General features: G+C 40.5%; 1 protein-coding gene and 1 pseudogene across 6 annotated transcripts in view; one reads left to right on the top strand and one right to left on the bottom strand.

The window, feature by feature from the left end:
• LOC148730909 (uncharacterized) overlaps nt 1-21,625 on the top strand; it is a 97,670-nt pseudogene that overhangs the window by 13,463 nt on the left and 62,582 nt on the right. The gene's annotated exons all lie outside the window — the stretch shown is intronic.
• LOC111338402 (uncharacterized) overlaps nt 1-21,625 on the bottom strand; it is a 67,738-nt gene that overhangs the window by 7,803 nt on the left and 38,310 nt on the right. For all 5 annotated transcript variants that reach the window (XM_088759606.1, XM_088759601.1, XM_088759603.1 and 2 more), the window contains 2 exons: nt 14,210-14,311; nt 435-8,829 (listed from right to left, as the gene is read on the bottom strand). In XM_088759606.1, coding sequence (XP_088615732.1) covers nt 6,196-8,829; nt 14,210-14,302 — 2,727 coding nt within the window. In that variant the 5' untranslated portion in view covers nt 14,303-14,311 and the 3' untranslated portion in view covers nt 435-6,195. The remainder of the gene's footprint in view (nt 1-434; nt 8,830-14,209; nt 14,312-21,625) is intronic.

Raw genomic sequence — 21,625 nt, 5'->3', positions numbered from 1 at the left:
TGTTTATACAGCAATGCATTGTGGATGTATGTTATGGTGCCTGTTAAATACCAAAGCATTGGGTTGTGGAACAGAGTTGCTGTTGGGTCAGTGCTGGGAGGATAGAACTCAAAGAAATCCTCCAATTTTTTTACTATTTTGGGGTGAGAATTCCTATTTATTAATTTTTTTTCTTTTTGGGCCATTGTCATTCCTATTTTCTGACTGTCAGTTGTCACTTGACACCCTGGAACATGCATATTGATCTAAGGGTGTAAAAGGTTAAAGAGATAAGTTATTACCAGTGTTATTACCAAGTTATTACCAGTGTTATTACCAAGTTTTTACCAGTGTTATTACCAAGTTGACATGCTGGTAAATTCTCAGTGACTATTGTTCAAAAATGTATAACAAACAGACAGAAGAATTTATGGTTTGATCATAAACCTCCAAACCTTTAACTGCAGAATCCTGTGTTGAGGCAGAAGTGGTTGGAACTGCAGGAGCCTGCCTTTTTGTCAGTTCCTTCTCTCTTTTTTTCATTCTTTTCCTTTTTAGGCAGATGTGTTGGAGCAGGATGCTGTGGCTGTGCCAGTGCATGGATTAGCCTTGACTCCTGAATTAATTTGATTTCCATGCCCAAGTGATTTTCTACCAAAAGAGGGCAATTGTTTCAATTAGTTCATACTTTTTCAACATACCCATGTGTGGCTAATCTATCTGTGAGCCCTAAACATTTATGATTTTTTGGGGGTTTCCAGCATACTATTTAATTTATTTAAAACTTTTTGGACAACTAGTATGTCAACTGACGATGTCCATAGCTGGGAGATCATCCGAAAAATGAATATATGGCCTTCATAAGCAACTATGAAATTTTAGAAATTTTATTACATATCAAACTATTGTATCAATGTATTAGGGCCTGAAAATGTCAAAAAATTAAGATCAGGGCTTTGAACTATATGCACAGATACTTACACATGAATATTGATATGCTGGTTATAATTATATTCACCCTAACATCAGTATGCATTCTCTATAATTTTTTCTTCAGATTTCTTAAGCTACTGACTAGGTGAATTGGCTAACAATTGAAAGTCTCTTTCATTGGTGGTCATTTCCATTATTCTCATGAGCATAATGTTTAATTCAGAAAGATGCTGTAGGGAGTATTAGATGGCAGTCACTCTTGAAGGTTAGAGGGTTATAAACAAAGGGGCTATAACCAAACTAATTTTTTTACCTCATAACATCAGTATGCATATTCTCAATACTGTTTCTTATACATTTTATAAGGTGCTGACAAGGAGAATATGTTTAACAATAAAGAGCTTCTTCTGTTGATGATCATTTCCTATATTCCAGTGACGGTCTTACTGTTTGATTCAGGGGTGATATTGTAGGGAGAAATTAGATACTGGTCAATCTTAGGGGTGAATGGGTAAAATGGCACATGAAGTGAAAACAAAGGATGCTTTAAAGTAGCTGTAGTATCATCATTGTAACCTGACATGTTAAGGAGTAATCACAACACCTTTTATCAAGGAAAGAAACAAAAACAGCATGGAAGATACCATCCACTGAAGAGTCGAAACCATTTTGAGCAGCCTTTTAGATTGTTTCAGGTATTCTTTGGGTTTTCAATTTAAAAACAAACACTTCAAATACTAGCTGAGTTATCAATAAAAGTTTATTCAGGATGCATGAGTCTACCAGCCTAGTAGTAGATGTACCCTAATACAATCTGCAATACACTACATTCACTGAAACTGAAGGGTTCTACAAAAATAACCTGTGCTGCACTAATCACACCAAAAAATCAATAAACGCATGGATATTTTACAGAGTTGTAAAACAAAATTACATCAAATAAGAAAAAATACAGCAGTCAAACCTAAGACTGACTGACCCAGAATGACTTAAATTTTTTTGCTTAAATAATCCAAAACTACTGTGATGCCACGCAAACCTTTTCAACCTGCTGTCAGAATATTAATTTCTGACTAGGCTGTCCCCATGTCAATCAAATATCAGAAATTGCATCTTTCAGAATTGAGGAAACACAGAGAGAGAGAGAGATGAAAAGGCACTTTTGTAACCTGGTATGGCACATTTGTAACCCATGTGACACATTGGTAACTTACATGTGGCACATTGGTAACTAATATGACACTTTCGTAACATTACAACTTTAATGTACTTTTTCTTGTCTTTCTTTGTTATAGTACCGTATCAGTCCTGGGTCAGTATGATAACTGAGGCCAGGTCCACCTGCAATCAGGTCATCTGTTTCAAAGCCTCCTCTTGGGCCTTAGGTTGCCTTAAATTGCCTTAAGACACCTAAAGTCGCTATTGGTTATGTTATGGTATAAGGGTTCCACCCTTTCAAACTGACCCCATTCACACCTCTCCAATCATAAGGATCATAGAAGGAGGCATGGTGGCCGAATGATTGGTGCACTGAACTCTAGATTAAGTACTAGTCCAGATTTCATCCCCAGCGGAGATCATTGCATTGTGTCTTTGGGCAAGATACTTTACTTTCAAAGTGCCTCACCTCCAGATGTAAATCTAGGTACTGGTTGGGAGTAAGAAGGAATAACCCTGCAAGGGACTGCAAGTTATTATGAGTTTGGCAATGGCTTCCATAGACATGGAAACCCCATGTTATAATACTCATGCACCTGTCTAGCCCCTGTGTTAGCATGAGTAATTTATACATGTAGACTATACTGATGTGAAAGTGTAGTGTGGTTGTCCGAGTGAGAGTAGTCCTGAGAACTGTTGTCGGTGGCAGTGACTGACATTTTGACAACCTGTTGACTCTGCTGATGATTTCCGCACAGGTTGTTGAAACGTCAGTCTCCATCACTAACAACATTCCTTCTCAGGACTACACTCACCCAACACTACACTTTTGCATGTTACCCCAGAGTTCAAACCATTTACTACACACAATACTGATGTAGGAAATATGACAATGTACACTCTTCCTTTTTCTTCCTCAGACAGCCATCTGTTTCAACTAAATTTCTGTCTTGTAGTCTTGTTTTTTATTGTGATAAAAGTTGACCAAAAGGTTGACGCTGTGTAACATCAGCAGGGAATCGTAAATATAAAAATATTGATCACGGGAAAAAAAGATAAACGACTTTGACTGCAATAGTTACTCTTATTGTGAGTTATTACTGAATCAAATCAAACCACAGTTCCGGATCATCAACATATTTAACAGAATAGAAAGATATTCTGGAAAAAGGCTCAATTCTTGCTACTCTTTATAATTAAGAGTAAAAATTAACATCATCCAAAGTTAATTGGACTGAACTAAAGCTAAAGTTTAGACACTTTACTTACCCAGATTATAAGATTGACAAAAGTAGGCCATTTCTCAAGCATCAACCCCCATAAACGCCTTATAGATCTACACTAGCTACTTCCACCACTGTGCAATTCGACCGAATCTGAACGTTAGAACTTCGTAACTCGATGAACCAACAAAGTACATGAATCTTTTTCTATCTTAAGATGTTGATACTCTTTTCGCACATTTCATCTTCGTCTGTTTGATGATTAACATACATGTATAATCCTCTTCTATGCTGAGAAAAACCTTTTTTCATCAAAAATTGATGATAGGCCGATACCGATTGCAAATATTCAATACTAGAGATACTGAGGTCGGATCGGAAAATACCGTTACTTGTGAAAATATTTGTGCCTCTGATACTGCACGTGACTTATCCGCGCCTTGTCTCACGCTAGCAACCACTCGCTGACAAGGAGTATAAAAAACTGTCGGACTGGGATTGAGCAATGGGCACCGCAGTGTACCAGTCTAAGTAATGGCGTGTGAGCACCGCAAGAGTAAATTCATTGACGACCATGAGATTAGACTTGAGTACGTCCTTCACCCGATAGCGAGGAAAAACGCTGTTAGAACATTGCTTGCAGAGCTGCACAATCAAATTCAATAGACGTAAGCGTGCTCAAAATCCCGATAGTGCACGCTCATAGCGTCAGCAAATTGCTTCGCAAGAAATTTTTTTTTTCGCGCGAGCGGCCATTGTTAGCGCGGCGAAAAATAATATATTTCGCGACAATAATGGATACAAACTAAAACTCGGCCTACTAGTCCGGAAACGAAGACAATGTTTCGACCTTTTCCCTTGGGCTAGAACTCTTAAATGAGACAGAAAAGGAAAAAAACAACGGAAAAGGAGACTCGGCATCAGCGCCGTCACGATTCGCTTCAACTGATATTGTTGTCCGTTTTTCGCGTCGGATTTGATGCACAATTCCACCGGCTATGTTCTAAAACAATTCGTTCGTGCTTTCAGCTGTGTACTATCGAGTTATAGAGCACGTGGGAAGTTTGGAGAGCACGAAAGAAGCTAGGGTTCCCCTCGGCTATCGCCTCGGGCAACTCTTACGCTTCTTTCGTGCTCCCCAAACTTCCCGCGTGCTCCATAACTCGATAGTGCACGCTAAAGCATGAACCAATTGTCAATTATAAGATAGCGGGCGCTAGTCCTATCTAATTCCTATTGCGTCAACATGGACAAAATCTTTATGTACACACGGCCGTGCTCTCGGTAAAATGACGTGTGCAGTTTCAAAATAGCTGCAAAATTTCCGTCGTGTGAGTTCCTTAAGTTGAAGTTTGGGAAAGCGATATTAGTAAATCAAAGACCAACCAAACTTTTCTTGGGCTTTCGACCTTCCCGCAACTAGTCAAGCCAACAAGCACTACGAAAACGAAACACAACAGGCCCGTTTCCCGAATTTATCGGAACAGTAGCTGGAGAAAATTTTAGCTGAAAGACATTCAGCAAGAACTAAGAAGACTAAAAATTGGTCTGTGGCGACTTTTAAAGGTAAACGTCTCTGTTGATGACGTTTTTTTGGTTACATTTGTTAACTCTACCGAAAACCATTTAATTACTTAAAATCAACAAAACAATCGGAGACGCCAACATTTTCGGGCAACTTTCATTTCAAAAAACATTACAAAAACGTCATTCAGCGCACAAATTGTTTTCGTATGTTATAAAAGAATTGTTTCACGCTTTTAGCTCTGCGTATATCGAGTTAAGGATGCACTTGGGAAGTTTGGAGAGCATTCAAGAAGCTAGAGTTGCTCTCGGCTGTGCCTCGAGCAACTCTTACGCTTCTCTCGCGCTCTCCAAACTCCTCGCGTGCATCCATAACTCGACATACGCACGTTAAGCATGAAACAATTCTTAAGTATGGTATGGATTCGGAAAAACCGTATCGGCCCATCCTTAGCAAACATTATTTGATCACTCGACTTAGTCTTGTCACGTGACTTAGTTTTGTCACGTGACTCAGTTTTGTCATGTGACTGAGGTGCTGGCGCGCGTGAACATTACGCACGCTGCTCTGCTCGAGAGCCTTTACCAACTACTTGACAAAATTGAGAGATTTGGAGGATCTGTTAGCGGCTGCTTCAATGGAAACACCACTCACGTGCTTTTCCCTCGCAAAGTAGATTATAATTCTGGCCTGGAACCTTTCCAACTCACAGCTACAGAAACAGTCCGGCCTTGTGTTTATTGATCGGGTTACTTGCTTGTATTGCTGGAAGACAAATCGTCCCAGCGATGCAATTCGAAGTAAAGTGAAGGAAATTTTTTGGTAGTATCACGGTCTGTTATCCATCACAGAATAGTTAAAGCAATGATGCAACCAAACATTCATGAACCTACAAGCCCTTCTGTTTAGAAAACTAGCGTTTGTAGTTCATGAAACGGAAATTTTTAAGGCGAATACATGCTTTTCCTACAATTTTAAACTCATGGCAAATTTCTTTACTTAGAGTAACTGGCTCGATTAACGCTTTAAAGGCCTAACGCAAAAACTAGGAATCAAGTATATCTAAGTCACTTCTTGCTCAACGTACTCCTTTTTTTCGTTAGAAAGGAACTAACTTATGTTTTGGATGTATAAACGAGAAAATCGATGATCACTTCTGTGATCATCGATTTTCTCGTTTATACATCCAAAACATAAGTTAAACAAGTTAATTTGGTTCTATCAACTAGGTTGAAGTTGTAAATTGGCCACTGTAAAGAGTTAAAAAGCTGACGTATAGAGCGTTAGCCCTTCGTCAGAGTGAAAGGGCTAACGCTTGAAACGTCAGCTCTTTAACTCTACGGTGATATAACCAAATTACATTGTCTGTTTGGTTTGTCAGTCTTTACATTGTGGCTTTCTACTTCTCTCTTTTCTGCTTTTTTCATACTTTAACCGATTCACAATCTGTGCCAAGGTGAACTTCGATAACAGGGATTTGCCATTTTTGTCATTTTGTAAAGTAGCACTAATTTTTTGTTTTGAAATTGGGGAACCGTTTATAATATCTTGAAAGAGATGTAGCAGAATTTGAACATGCTCAGCGGCAAACAAGCCTTGGGACTTCGTAGTGGCTTCAGTAGAGGACAAAATGTCTGATGACGCACTACTTTGCTGGTCGTCTTCTTTCACTTGAAACATTCTTTTGACGCGGTTGTCAATCGTCTCTTCTTTTTCTGGTGGATTTGCTGTTTCTTTTCCCAAGTCGTCAGGTGTGCTATTGAACCGCCATTCTGCCCGGACCCTGTCATATACGCGTTTGGGAACCAGACCGCATAGTACTGGATTGCTCTGTATTTTCTGTCTAACGCAAGAAATCGTGATGTTTCGCGCAGCAATCTCCTCGGCAAACAGTGCCCGGACAGCGCTTTTTAGCTCTTCACTCCATATCTTTCTTCCCGACATCGGGGTTTCCACTTCAGTTGCTTTTGCATCGCCAGTCCCTTCCTCGTTTTCATCTTCAGTCCCATCCAGTGGTTCTAGCGAAGTATCATTTCGCATTATTCCGGATAATTTTCGTGAGGCTTTCACTGAACTTTTGCTCTTCTCGAACACTCGGTAGTACTTCTGTGCGGTTTGCTCTCGGTGAGCCATCAGGTCAGCTAGGTTGCCACTGATCTCTTTGTGTTGTTCGTGACAATGTGAGACCACACTCTTGCGATAAAGCGTGTGATGTACTGGGCCATTTACCCCTGCTTTCTTAAAAATTGACCCCAAGGCTTTAGTCATTTGGCTGGATTCCATTGGCTTTCCACACCAGGAGAGGAACATTGTCTGCTTCTCTAGAAGAGCGACACCGGGTAGCTGGGATCGGATTTCTTTCATAAAAACTTTGATGTAGTTATACAGATGGCTCGTCAACACCACTTGTGCGGGACCATGGGTGTCCACGGTCTTATGATGTAGGACGCGAACAACGTAACGGTCGCCCTCGAGTGTGGCTCTCTCAAATTCCATCACAGTCATACATGCTACGACACCTGCGCGGTTGGCGTTATCAATCATTATTTGTGCGATCAGATAATCCCTCACAAGAGTGTACTTCTCTTGGGTTATCTGAATAGCGTGGGCCCCGCACAGTTGACCCAGAAGAATGATTGCATCTCTTGCTGCCTGGCTTCTCTCGAATGTACCTATTTTCTCGGGAGTGATGAGGGCGTTTCTATCTTCCTCCATTTTCTCCCATCTGCGTCTGTTGTTCTCGCGCTTGTATGATGCCGACCACCTTTTCAGTTTCTCACGTAAGCTGAGGACATGCTCTTTATCGAATACGACACCGCTGGGTTGATCTGCGAGCAAAAACGAGCAATAGTGTTGCAGACTCAATAGGTATGACTTGATAGTGGCTGCGTGGTACTTCTCTGCTGCATAACGTTGAAGAAAGTTATCCCTAATTCTTTTCGTGTCCAATAAAGAGGATAGCATAAATCCTTCACCAACCACTGAAAGCACCTTGCGTAATTGGGAAACGTGTTGCTTTGCTGTCTTCCTGTCTTTCTTGCCCCCATCTGGTGAAAGAAGCCAGTCTCTAAGTGCGCTCATAGTGTTTGAAACGTCATCACCTTTAATGTTGATATTGCCAAATGCCTGGCTAGCACAGTCACACCTCGCTTCAGTTGCATCAGCCTCTTTATCGTCTGACCTACCCGAGGCGTCGTCTTCCGTTATCTCAACCTCCTCACCATCCTCGTCTACCGACAGTGCATCTTCAAAAGCTGGCCCTTGGTATCTTTCACTTTCCTGCTTCATTCTGAGGAAAATATGAGGTTGATCACGTGAGATTACCTTTGCCATTAAAAGAGCTTTATTATACTTAGGAGACGTGCGCTGTAGTTTATGAACTTTCTGCAGATGCTGAGGCAGTCGGTTAGTAGTGGTCATGCAACCTGTAAGAGGGCACCTTTTCATCTTACGGCAAGGCTTCTTTTGGCTTCTTTCTGTGTGCGCCTTTTTTAATTTTCGATTTCCAGCCGAGGCCTTTTCTTTATCCGCAAACGCGTACTTTCTGCGCAAGCCAAATCTTGATGTCGCTGTTCTCGCATACTCTTTGCTACACTTATGAACCGTTCTAAGATGTCTCGGTAGGTGAACAACCTTGCTGTTGCAGTGTGGAAACGGGCAAACCCTTTTTTGACGCTCTCTAGTGATCTTGTCGTCTTTGCTTTCCTGACAATCTTCATTATTTTTATCAATGGTACTTTCTGTATTCTTGCTATCTTCGCCCTCATTGCTAAATTCAACTTCCATTAATGACGGTTTTTCTTTTTCATCACCTTGGTCATCACTACCAATTCTCTTGTCACTCTGGTATTTTGAAGAGATTTCTTCTCGGTTATCATCCAATCTGCAGTAATCTTCACTCTTAGCGTCGCCAATCTCGTTTTCATTTTCGTTAAATGTCTCCAGTTGCGAGCACAGGGAGGCTTGATAAGTCGTCCACTGATTCCTGAGGGCAAATGCTCTTTCTTTGCACTAAAGAAAAATTAAGAAAATTAATTTTAAAATGTAAAGTATATTACCACGTGTTAGCCGTCTCGTTTTTCCAAGTATTTATACATTGCTTTCAATTGATAAAATAAGTTATGACTATACTAATAGGGTGAAAATATCATCAGCACCCTTAGTCAGTCTAATTAATAGAAACTTTGCTTTGCTGAACAACAGCAACGCTTTATTTTTTCGATCTAGTACTCTCTCCCCCCCATCTTGTGGGATCCTGGAAAGCTTACCGGCCGTAGGAAAAATGGCCAGCAGCCGCAACATTCCCATCCCCCAACCAGTGAGTCTACAAGACGAACGACAACAAAAGGAGTCCTATTCTACGAATGTTCCCACTAACGTTCTTTTCGTCATTGTTCACTCTACCGAGCAGAATCTTCCATCAAACATAATTTCGCGGTTGGTCGCATGAGGATTCCTGTAGAGCTTTTCACTTATGCCATCCGCACTACCCCATCATCTCCGGTAAGCGTCTTAGGCACTCGTCTAAGGGGCCAGTAGGACCGGGCTGCCTCGTTATTTTTTAACAGGATCAAATCGCCTTCCTCAAGGTTGCGCCTTTCCTAGTTCCATTTGACAGGATCGACAAATTAGGTAAGTACTCTTTACGCTGTCGTCGCCATATCATGTCAGCCACAACTGCACCCTTTTTCCACCTCTTACGGCTGTTAACTTCGCGACCTCAAATTGACCAGGTGAGGTGCTCGGTGATGCTCATCCGATGAGGAAATGGTTTGGTGTTCACGCCTCGTAATAGTTAATGTCATCACCAACTGGGGTGAGTGGTTGCCCATTTACTATAGCTTCTGTCTCGACAAGGACTGCATGGAGTGTTTTTTCGAGTAGGACCTAGCTGGTCATTTACCACCGCCTTCGTAGCTCTCCATCGCCTCAAATATTCCTCCCATATGTGATACGGGGGGGTTGAAGTCCCTGGTGATTCCTTCTTTAGCGAGCTCCCGTGACTTTTTGAAAAGTCTAAGATTTTTATCAACTCTTTTGCTAGAGCTATAACTTAGTCTGAGTCTGGCTTTAAAGTAAGCAGGTCATACCCATAGCAGTTCTTATTTCCGGCATAAATCGCGTCTCCACTAAATTTCCCATGTTGGTCAAGAGTGGTTCGTTTCAATGCGTTGCTCGTACAGCACGACCAGTCGATAAAGCCAAACACGTGAACCGTCTTCTGATACTCATTTGGTCTCTGTGTGTCATCTAAGTCCTTCCACAAGAATCGCAGACTCTCTATCTTTCACACAAACGTAAACCTGGTGAAACATTCGCTCAATGTCCACAATGATACCAATCCTTCCGCTTCGAAAACATAGTCAAACTTTGCTAACGTATCAAAAACTACCCCGACCTTTAAAGGGTTCAATACTGCATGGTAAGGTAGATGCCATGTTTTGGAGGAGGTTACTTTAGCTTCTTCTGATGTCATCCTTCTCGTGTGTCTTTTACTGACATAATCGTTTATGACTTTCTAGTATTTCTCCGCCGGTTGTGGATTCTTCTTAATTGTCGTCGTAGTTGAGACGGCTATCGCGCGGTTGTTTGGCACGATCGGGTCTCGTCTCCATAGCATAGTCCTCTTTCTTTACCGTGCTGCTCTGTAAAATAACCAAGAAGCTTTCATCTTCGAAAGATAACCTGATTTCGTAGGGTGCTTGCATTCTCGTATAGGAATCAACCTCCCAAAATCGTTGAACCCAACCCCCTCAGGGGGTTCTTCGTTTAACGCAAGAAATTTAAAGTTCGCATTGATCATTTCGCATAGTCTTTTAGTTGCATTTCCAAAGAAGGTCCAATCAAGGGCGTCTTCGATCATGGCGATGGGCTCACCTACTCGTCCCTGGTGGACTTCAAGGTGGTTTAGTAGATGAGCCATGTCAGATCTAATGAAAAGCACTACCTCAGAGCTATCAAGTTCAGGAAGTTCGACACCTGATAAACGAATCCATTGTTCGATGGCCACCCCTTTCGCCATTTTTTTAGGAATGGGATGTTTAGTTTGTCAACTGACACAATCTTCTTATCCACTTCCCTTTCTTTGGAACTGAGTTTTGCTTTCCCCAGGCTCACTGAAAATATTGCCTTATCTCTGGGCTTCAATAGGGAGCCCTGCATTCACAGCCAGGGGTGTAATTGAAATTATGACTGGGTCTAGAGAACTTTTGCTGTCCAGCGGAACTTCCGATGGGAGCTTTGCCACCGTGGCAAGGGGTTTAGTTTAATGCTTTACTTTGCTCTAGTAGATCTCAGCTTCACATTCCAATCATCGCATATGAAATCCTCAAGGGATTCAATGTTTCCACTCGCTTTCGCAACTATTTCTCAAACTTTACTGCTGTAAACCTAACTGTACTTTCATCTACATACTCATAGTATTTCACTCTGAGGTGTATCGGTAGTCGCATACTTGCTCTATTGAGATACCCTCGTTGGTTTGGAGTATACCAGACTGGCCCATCTTTACACACCACGCTGTAAAAGCCTTCACTTGGTAGTAGTAGACGCGTAACGCTTGTCTATCATTTGCCGGAAAAAAGGCACTAGCTAGCAAGTTGTTCAAGTAAGCCGCAGCGACACTGATAGGATTTCCAAAGTGGTGTTTCGGTGTCTTTCTTAGCTTCACTGTCTAAATATATGTCTTGAAATAAGTAGGCCATATGCTGTGAATCAGTGAGTGTTATCTTGTGAATCTGGTCACGAAACGTCTCAATAAACTTTGGCCTCTCGATAGGTTTGCCTGTGAACTTGAAGAGCTCGAGGGGGGCAGTCGCTGATGTTCTTGTCCTTGGAGCAAGGCCACGCTTGAGTCTGATTGCGTGCTATTGAAGCTCAATTGGAAAAAGTTCTCCTGACCTTCTATGAGGCTATCAATCAATGCATTAGGCACGATTTCCGCTGCTTTTCTTCCGTAGGAGGTCAAGTTCACGTTCACGACGTTCCATTTTTAGTTCCAATTCCCTTTGAGCCATCTCTTCTTTAAATTCCTTTTCACACGCTTCATTTCTCTCTCGATTCGTTCCGATAACTGTTTTGCTTGAAGGTTTGCGATAGGCGCTTTCATTCGAGCACTCTTCTCCTCCTTGACAAGGATGATGAGCTTCCAGTTGACGAGGCTTGACTGATAGAATCTTCCTGGACAATGCTGATATGGAGCGACGAAAACACTCGTTTGTCCGAGGGATGCACCATTTCGTTTACGGCTCGAATTGACCATTTTGGTGAGTTCAACAAACACAACCTTTGTTTTGCTGAGCAGCAACAACACTCTAATTTTTCGACCTCGTCCTCTCTCCCCCCTCCCATGGGATCCTGGGAAATTTACTGGCCGCAGGCAAAATGACCAGTGGTGGCAACATCTTTTCGTAAATTTGAAATAGAACATAAAACAAGGGTCTATTTCTAAAACCCAGTTTTGAACTATGTAAGATGAAAAGAAGTATGTTAGCCTCTCAACTGAGTTCAAGGAATAACAAAATAACCCGGCTCTCTTATTTCTTGGATATGTCTTAGTCCATTATGTGGTTGTTAGTTACTGAAATAAGTGCTTTCACATATTTAGAGAAGAACAATATATATTTCAGACTTCGCTGTTTGGGTAAACTACACTCACATTGCCGATGGGAACATAAAATGTATAATTATGTCTGGGTCGGACACATAAAGCGGCGAAGATGTCGAACAATAACAGAACAGCGCTTCGACCAAAGAGTTTAATGACGGTGAAAAATGCCAATATTTGCAAAATGATCCGGTCGTCCTTTCATCAAGGATAACGAGACTCAGGGAGCCGTAAAAACCACATGATGAAGGGCGGTAAGCAGAAGAAAAGGAACAGTTTAAAGTACAACAACAAACATATGAAACATATGTATGAACTGCGGTTATGAAACGTATATGTGCACGATCCTTCGCAGTAAAGCACTATTTGAGCAATAGTGAAAATCAGACCTGAAAAAAATTTCAGGCCTGTACGGGACTCGAACCACTGACCTCTGCGATACTAGTGCAGCGCTCTACCAATTAAGCTAACAAACCAACTGGGAGCAGGCCATCAAATTAATTCGACATGAACCCGTTGATGATAAATCAAACAACAACAAACATATGAAACATATGTATGAACTGCGGTTATGAAACGTATAGGTGCACGATCCTTCGCAGTAAATCACTATTTGAGCAATAGTGAAAATCAGACCTGAAAAAAACTTCAGGCCTGTACGGGACTCGAACCACTGACCTCTGCGATACTAGTGCAGCGCTCTACCAATTGAGCTAACAAGCCAACTGGGAGCAGGCCATCAAATTAATTCGACATGAACCCGTAGATGATAAATCAAACAACAACAAGCATATGAAACATATGTATGAACTGCGGTTATGAAACGTATATGTGCACGATCCTTCGCAGTAAAGCACTATTGCTCAAATAGTGCTTTACTGCGAAGGATCGTGCACATATACCTTTCATAACCGAAGTTCATACATATGTTTCATATGTTTGTTGTTGTTTGATTTATCATCTACGGGTTCATGTCGAATTAATTTGATGGCCTGCTCCCAGTTGGCTTGTTAGCTCAATTGGTAGATCGCTGCACTAGTATCGCAGAGGTCAGTGGTTCGTGTCCCGTACAGGCCTGAAATTTTTTCAGGTCTGATCTTCACTATTGCTCAAATAGTGCTTTACTGCGAAGGATCGTGCATATATAAGTTTAAAGTACCTAAAATTTTACAAGCGCTTTTCCACGTGCGAAAAAGTATAGGGAGTCAAATCACTACTGAAGGATTGTGGTCTACATGACATACAAAAAATGAGGAACGGAACGGACTAAAATGTAAAGCCTTGTTGAGGAATAGCCGTAACAAATTAAAACATGTATTGCATGTTATAAAGAATGAAAGAGGTGACCACAAACGCAAAATGTGTGCAAGTATCAATAAAAGCACTCCTTGTTTAAACGAATAGTCCACTACCATGTGTCACTGTAGGAAGTCCAATTGGCAACGTTTATACTTCATTGAAATGCTTGAGATACGTATAGTTAAATCTTGCTCCATACACCCATACACCGTAAAGCGTTTTTGTGACATTCTGTTTCCGTTTTATTGACAATCCATCAACTCTTTGCATCCACTTTATCATCAACGTAAGCACTAAATTTTTCCGCTGTCGTTGTTTTCGATATTTGGATGTGGGCACAATACCAAAAGCTTTGAACTTAATCTACGCACTCTTAAAGCAAATACGTCTTAGCATGAATGGGGTTTAGCCTCTTCCCTTACTGTCTAAGGACATTCATTTGAAGCCACGTGTAGTGTGTCATTTAGGCATTTTTTAGTAACTTACCCTATCTGCAGCCTTGTTGTCTCCTCGACGAAGCGCTTCTAATTCTACACTCCTCAAGTCTGCAAGTCTTGCTTTTAAACTGTGGTAATCCATGCATCAAGTCTATAAGTTGATGAAAGAAGATTTTTGTTTGGATCAAGTCTTTCATTTCACTTAATAACAGGTATAAAAATTCGATGAAAAGTTTTATAATGTGACCTAGTGATGACGGACAGTTGATCACTAATTGATATGGAAACATGATTGAAGAGTCGCTGCGTTGTAATTGTAGTAAGTAAAAAATAAGATTTCATAAAAACTGCGCAAGAAATAATACCTACGTAATCAGGCAAAAACATATATGTACGCAACTGAAAGAAACTGCTGGAAACATTCTCTAATACTTTTCAGCTTCATTTCCAGTATAACCCGTTTAGTTTAGCTAAATTTGATTTTTTTCTAACGGACTGTTAATTCTAATCAACTCAGAAGGAAGGACGTTTACTAATACAACACAGGGCCCAGCATTTATTTTAAGGGAAATTGATTGCCATATCACCTTCGAATTACCTATAGCAGATATTTTTCCAATAAATGCTTGTTTTAGAGGGGAATACTTTCTTTTTAATTCCCAAATCTCAGCTCGGGGAAACATTTAATGAGGATAAATACCGCTTACTAATTAAACTTGCATTTTGCCCACCCAATCAATAGATTCCAAAAACAGTTCGTCGACTTTGGCTTGTAAAAAACAACAACAAAGAAATCTTCATTAAAAAAACAACAACAACAGAGAATCGAAAAATGAGCCGATCCCTATTAAAATTGAGTAATTAAAAAGAGTCACGGCCATCACACGGTATCTCGTTTTATAGGGTGACTTGTATTGTGTGAAGTATAGGCCTGTGACTAATGTTGACTCTACCTGTTACAAAACGATCCTAAAACTCACCAAAATGACAGTTCATCGACTAATTTTAATGAAGATTTTAATTACAGGTTCAATGTGAGCTGACTAATCATGCTTAGGTGCACGGGCTCCTGAGAGAAATGTGCAATTCTGCTGAGATTGTTTTTTGTTAAGGAGGTTAATTCGACTTTAACATTTGTGTCTATCCTACGATAGGATTAAGTATGCATAACCTTTCTTTCCAAACTCTTGTGCGATGATTAAAAACATAACTCTCAGAGCTGTAAAATGACGGGAAACTTATAGAGCCGTTCGAATTTTGATCATTTTCAACGTGATATGAGACGGCAAAGAAACTGCAAAACTGAAAAATTCCAACTTTACAACATCAGTTTTTACATCAGAGATAACGGCTGAGATGCAACAAAAAAACGCAACCATCACTGTTTAATACCTACAAAAAAAGGACTAAAGAAGGCACAGAAAAATGAGTTTTTTCTTTCGTTAGTAGTGAATAAAAGGGTAATTTGATAAAAAGGTAGTTCTCGGTTCCTGATTTATAAGCTTTCCTCGTGTTCTCTCAACATCTCACTTGGCTTCAGCACGTTATGGAGCCCGGAAAATGTGTGCTCTTGCTGAAAAAAACAACTGACGAGAAGAGCATGCAATCCTCAGTATCTTGTCAAGGGAAAAGCACAACCTTTGCCAACTCTTTAACTCTTTCAGAGAAAAAAAAAAACAATCCGTCGCATTGGTGAAAAAAAAAATCTAAGCGCCCTAACCTCAATACCACTTCACGCCTTTTTTCAGTTCCTCTCCCACTCCAACGTTTTCAATACTTTTAAACTTCAAATGTCTGCACTCGATGTTGCGGATTGGTCAGCAAAATGGTATTTTTAGAAAATTTAAAGGGTAAGCGAGTGAACCTACCAGCATTTATAAGTCGCGAATCTATCTCTTTAAAGCCATAGAAATGGGCTTTTACCCCTTAAAAATGGCTGTTACCCTAACATGTGGCACTTTGGTAACATTATTGTCATTAACACGCTATAAATTAACGAACAACTTATCAAAAGAGCCAGTACTTGCGCATGATGTGAAGATAGTTTCGAATGATAGATCTATAGCCTTAACTCCGAAGAAAATCTTTTATTAACGTTTCTTTTTGAGGGAGACGGAAAGGTGAAAAATGTGCCACACTTTACGTCTAGAGAGAGATAGGCGACCAGAGAGATTTCACCTACTTTAGAGAGTTACAGCTCTATTTGCCTCTTAAGTGACCTTTAATTCGATTCAGCTACTATCTGACGCATTTACATTGATTAAGCGGGTACATCATTCTGATCGTAATAGCTTTTCTACTTCGTGGCTATCGTCGATATCTCCCCAGTGTAATATTTCTATCTCGTCGTCGATATCTCCCCAGTGTAATATTTCTATCTCGTCGTCGATGTCTCCCTAGTGTAATATTTCTATTTCGTCGTCGATATCTCCCCATTGTAATATTTCTTCTTCGTCCATCTGGAAAGGCCGTAGCAACCCTTGTCGGCCGACGGCGACCACATCGATTGCATTTTGCGGTGGCGCAGACGAATCTGGTATAACAGGTTTCGCGTATGGTATTGCCCCAGCGATGTTCTATCGGAAAAGTGCCAACCACAAAAGGGACTGGGAATTTGTAAACCAATCTTCTGGTTGAATGCTGATAGCTTTCTCTCAAATCCGCGGCGTTTGCGAGACACTTGGCCTTAAAAGTTTCGAAGAGCGACCTAAGCCCAACATTTGGATAGAAAGCTGATTCACTACTAGGGTCGTCTTGATAATAGTGGCCCCTAACAACATGAACCCGAGCTCGCCTTGGAAAACGCATTTTTCGCTCAATTTCTTTGCACGTGTAGCAATGAGACATGATGACGTTACGCAAGAATTCGGACTGATTGAAGAGAAAATGTTGAAGAAAAAGATGTTTGACTAGCTCGAAGACCTATAGGGCTCGTAGCTATCTGTGTTCTCGTTGAACGGGATGTACCGAGTGTAATATATTAAGTACCCTCTAGGGTTACTGTGTATGTACCCAGAATACATTGCTGGAATAAAGTTGTGTTGAAGCGGCCATGTTGTTTGACCTCGTGGATTTATATCACTAGCAATTAGACCGGTTCACGCTCTTGAGTGCATGCTGGGTAATTAGGGCAAGCAAATCCAAAATGGCGGACACGCTCGGCTACACTCTTTTGCTTGATCTGAATACTTAATGAATATCGGCTTTGTTTCAGAACTGGTCGCAATTTTTAGTATTGACAGTTCAAGATAAAAGTCACAGCTACATTTTGAGCTCTGTATTTTCGATTTTAATGCGTCAAAAAATAAGATATATAATGGTTAACTACCGATGTTGTGTTGGAGGTTGTAACAACGACTCAAGATATCCAAAAAAGATAGTGAAACGGTCACATGTCGAAAATCTTCGCTGGCATTTTATTCCGAAGGATCCAAAGAAAAGAGCCCAATGGATTGCCAGCATATCCAAAGGACTTGTTGGATTCGAACCCGGCAACTACAAGACTGTTTGTTCGAATCACTTTCAATATGGAAAGCCAACGTACTCCTCACCAACTCCAACTTTGTATATGGTGCCAAGTGACTCTAACAAACCTTCACCCAAGAAAAGAAAGCTTGTGGCAAGACACGAAGTTGTCTCTACTGCTGAGGCATCCAATAACTCAAGCTTCAAAGAAGAAGGAACTCAATGCTTGATAATAAATCCGCTAACATACGGAAGTATGAAGTTTGCTGATTTAACAACAGAGCAAGATGTCCAGCGTTTCACTGGATTCCCTAACGTAGAAACATTTCAATTGATGTTTAATACACTCTTTGAAAAAGCCATGTGTATGCACTACTGGAAAGGAGACAAAGAAAGTGCTTTGAAGGACACCACCAAGCCCAGGTCAAATAATGTACAGAGAGCTCTAACCTTGGAGCAAGAGTTTTTGCTAACCATGATGCGAATCAAGCTAGGACTCTTTGTATTTGATCTGGCTTTAAGGTTCAAAGTTTCCGAGGCGACTGTCAGCTCTGTCTTTACCACTTGGGTTAAGCTGATGTCTAAAGAATTAAAGTGGATGATTTCCTGGCCAGATAGGTATTTAATTCAAAGAAATATGCCTGATATGTTTCGACGATATTACAGAAAGTGTAGAGTCATCATTGACTGCACAGAACTATTCTCTGAAACCCCATCAAGCTTAGAGAATGCGGCAATGTGTTGGTCAAATTACAAACAACACTACACGTTAAAGTTTTTGATAGGGATAACACCAAATGGCCACATATCATTTGTCTCTGAGACCTTCAGTGGGAGGTCATCTGATGTTTTTATTGTAGAAAACAGTGGTTTCTTAAACTATCTTCAGCCACATGACCAAGTTATGGCAGACAGGGGATTCAAGATTCATGACCTGTTAGCATACTACCAATGTTCTCTAACAATTCCACCCTCCAAGCATTCCAATCTCCAGATGTCAGGTGCTGATGTTAGGAACACATCACTTATTGCTAATGTACGGATTTATGTCGAGCAGGCTATCAAGCGAATTAAAGACTTTGCTATGTTAAAGCAAGAAATTCCCATTAGCATTCTTTCCCATTTGGATGACATAATCATCATTTGTGCAGCAATATGTAATATGAAAAAGCCTTTGAGTACATAGATTTCATTTCATCAATTATGTTTGCATTTTGTACCAGTCCAAAATGTTCCCATTCAATTTTCTCACAGGTTATAAGCTATGGTAGTCAAGTTTATTTACACATCTTCTAGAATACAATTCCTTTATGGAATTACACAAACATGTTTGTATATAGCTACAACAATGTTCAAACAATAACTTTGAAACTTTAGTAATACTAAATACTATAATGTTTTGGTTTCATCCGCACTATTTTGTACTATTTAGTAGTTTGTTGAGGTCATATTGCTTCCACTCTATAATTTTAATCATTATCTATTGCTTGTTCATTGCAAAATCTGCAAATGAATGTTGATTCTTGTTCAAAATTTGAGCAGGCCCAGTGAAACCATAGCATACAACATTCACACTGAACACTGTTTTCATCATCACATTCAATTTCATCTGGTTCAAGACAGGGTTTTTCACAGACAGCACAATAATAAATAGGCCTAGTACCTAGCAACACCCTAGCAACATAAGTCTTGAAAAAAATTGTTAGATTTGGTATGATATCTTGCCACAGTTTTAAATCAAACTCAATAATTTCAATATGAGCACCACTAAGTGGAGTCCAAACAACAAAAAAGGTTTTAGGACATCCTGTTAGGGCCATTTGTCCTTGTATCTGGTAATAATAACTGTGGGTTCTCTTGAGCATGATATTCCCATTCACTAATTCTAGATAAGTTGTATTGTTCCAATGCTCATCAAATTTCATGTCTGCAAGTGAGTATGGACATTTATACTCAATACAAGAATGACCACAGCAATCGCAGTGAAAAATACCATCTGGGGTAGCTCCCACAAAAGGGTAAGTTTTAGATATAAACAAGCCACAAGTCTGAAGCTTTGCATTTTTGTGTTTTTTGGATTCTTGTGCAAAGAATGATGCAGCAGCATCTCTCTCATGTTCTCTTCCCCATTTAATGGCAGGTATCATTGACAGATCGGTACAATCTAAAATTCGCTCAAGAAGAGGTGTTACTTTGCAATTTGGCTTTCTTTTTCTAAGAATTGTTTTTGTCTTTGTGTATACTTCATGAAAATGAGATGCAGTTATTCTACCTTTTCTTTGCTCTTTCCATATACTGGAGTTAGCCTGATCCCTTGTGGCCTTTTCTAATTCTTTAATGCTACTGTCATTGAAAGATAATTGTTCCAGAAATTGTCTCACTAATTCATCAGCATCTACACCATTGTTTTTAGAGGATATATCATCAGCTATAATTTGTAGTGATGGGGGAACATCATCAGAAGTTGGTGGTGCATATGAAATATGGATGACAGCATCAGGATTTATGTTTCGAAGAGAAGCTAGAAACTTTTGCTTGCTTTCTTCGGTAACAACCCTCAAGGATTCTGGCCGAGGATCAAAGTTCTGTTTTTCCTTGCTATTAATAGCATAACTTGGGTTTTCTTTGACTACCTTGTGGCTTTGGAACACCATGTCCTTTAATTTCATGGGTTGGATGTCTTTCTTGCTAGTATTATTCCACACACATGCCTTATCTGTGCAGGAAGGATCTGTGAAACCTTTCTGGTTGGCAAACTCAACTTTATATAAAAGGGCTATGACATGATTACAGCACTGACTGTATCCAGCTGTACAGCTACAATATGCCCCAAGAATTTCACCGGGAGATTTACAAATTATCCACACTTTATGAGGTTCTTCGCGAATTCTTTGAGATGGAGTGACAGATGCAAACAACAGAACTTTGTCTTGTCCATGAATTGTTTTTGAGTATACAGTGTGCACAAAACCACTTTTAAAGTATGAATACGCTTTTCTGATTTTATATTGACCAATATAGTCAGTGTCGAAAGCTTTTTTTCCAAGTATAAACGAGAATATTTGACCAATGTTTGTATGCGGCCACTTTGTTACACAGTCCTCCCAATCGACCATGGATAACGGATCCTTTATACCGCATGTGCGTAGTAGTTCTACATGTTCATTTTGTAGTGACTTGGCTTGGCTTTCGGCCGAATCTCGAATAGGCGTTTTATGTTCAAAAGCTACCAAAGCACGAGCAGCAAGATCCGAGTGTGTCCCTCCAGAGGGCAAACCTCGCTGTTTAAGATAAAACTGCAATTCCCCACATGAAAGTTCCAAAAAACTTCGAGGTGCGTGGCCATGATCGTGTTGTTGGGATATTGAACTGTCAACGACTTTTGAGCGAGATGGCAATAACATAAAGAGCTCAAAATGTAGCTGTGACTTCTATATTGAACTATAAGTATTCAGATCGAGCAAAAGAGTGTTGTTCGTATCCGCCATTTTGGATTTGCTTGCCCTAATTACCCAGCATGCACTCAAGAGCGTGAACCGGTCTATATATTACATTTTGGCGACGAGGATCGGTCGTTTTTCCACGTCATTCAAAAGTGCAAGGTCTTTGGACAACGCTGTGTGTGTTGTGGCATAGAAGATGGCCAGCACTAGTGCGAGTGGATTATTTGGACGTGTTGGCGAGTTCAACGTCGCACGTGAAACGTTTAGTGCCTACGTTGAGAGGATGGAAATGTTCTTTACAGCCAACAACATTGTAACGACAACAGGAGAGGGAAGCGCTGCCACCAACCTTGTGGTAGCGAACAGGAAACGTGCCATTTTCCTGACAGAAGTGGGGCCAGAGGTATACACAACCCTCAGCAACTTATTGGCGCCCACTAAACCGAAGGATGTGTCATTCACTAACATTGTGGAAGTCTTGGAGAAACACTACAACCCGAAGCCCCTGGAAATCGCACAAAGTTTTCACTTTGGCACGCGAAATCAAAAATCCGAAG

The sequence above is a fragment of the Stylophora pistillata genome, chromosome 5 (assembly GCF_964205215.1).
Source record: "Stylophora pistillata chromosome 5, jaStyPist1.2, whole genome shotgun sequence".
Lineage (NCBI taxonomy): Eukaryota > Metazoa > Cnidaria > Anthozoa > Scleractinia > Pocilloporidae > Stylophora > Stylophora pistillata.
The sequence above is the reverse complement of the archived record's forward strand: the minus strand, read 5'-3'. Positions and strand labels throughout refer to the sequence as shown.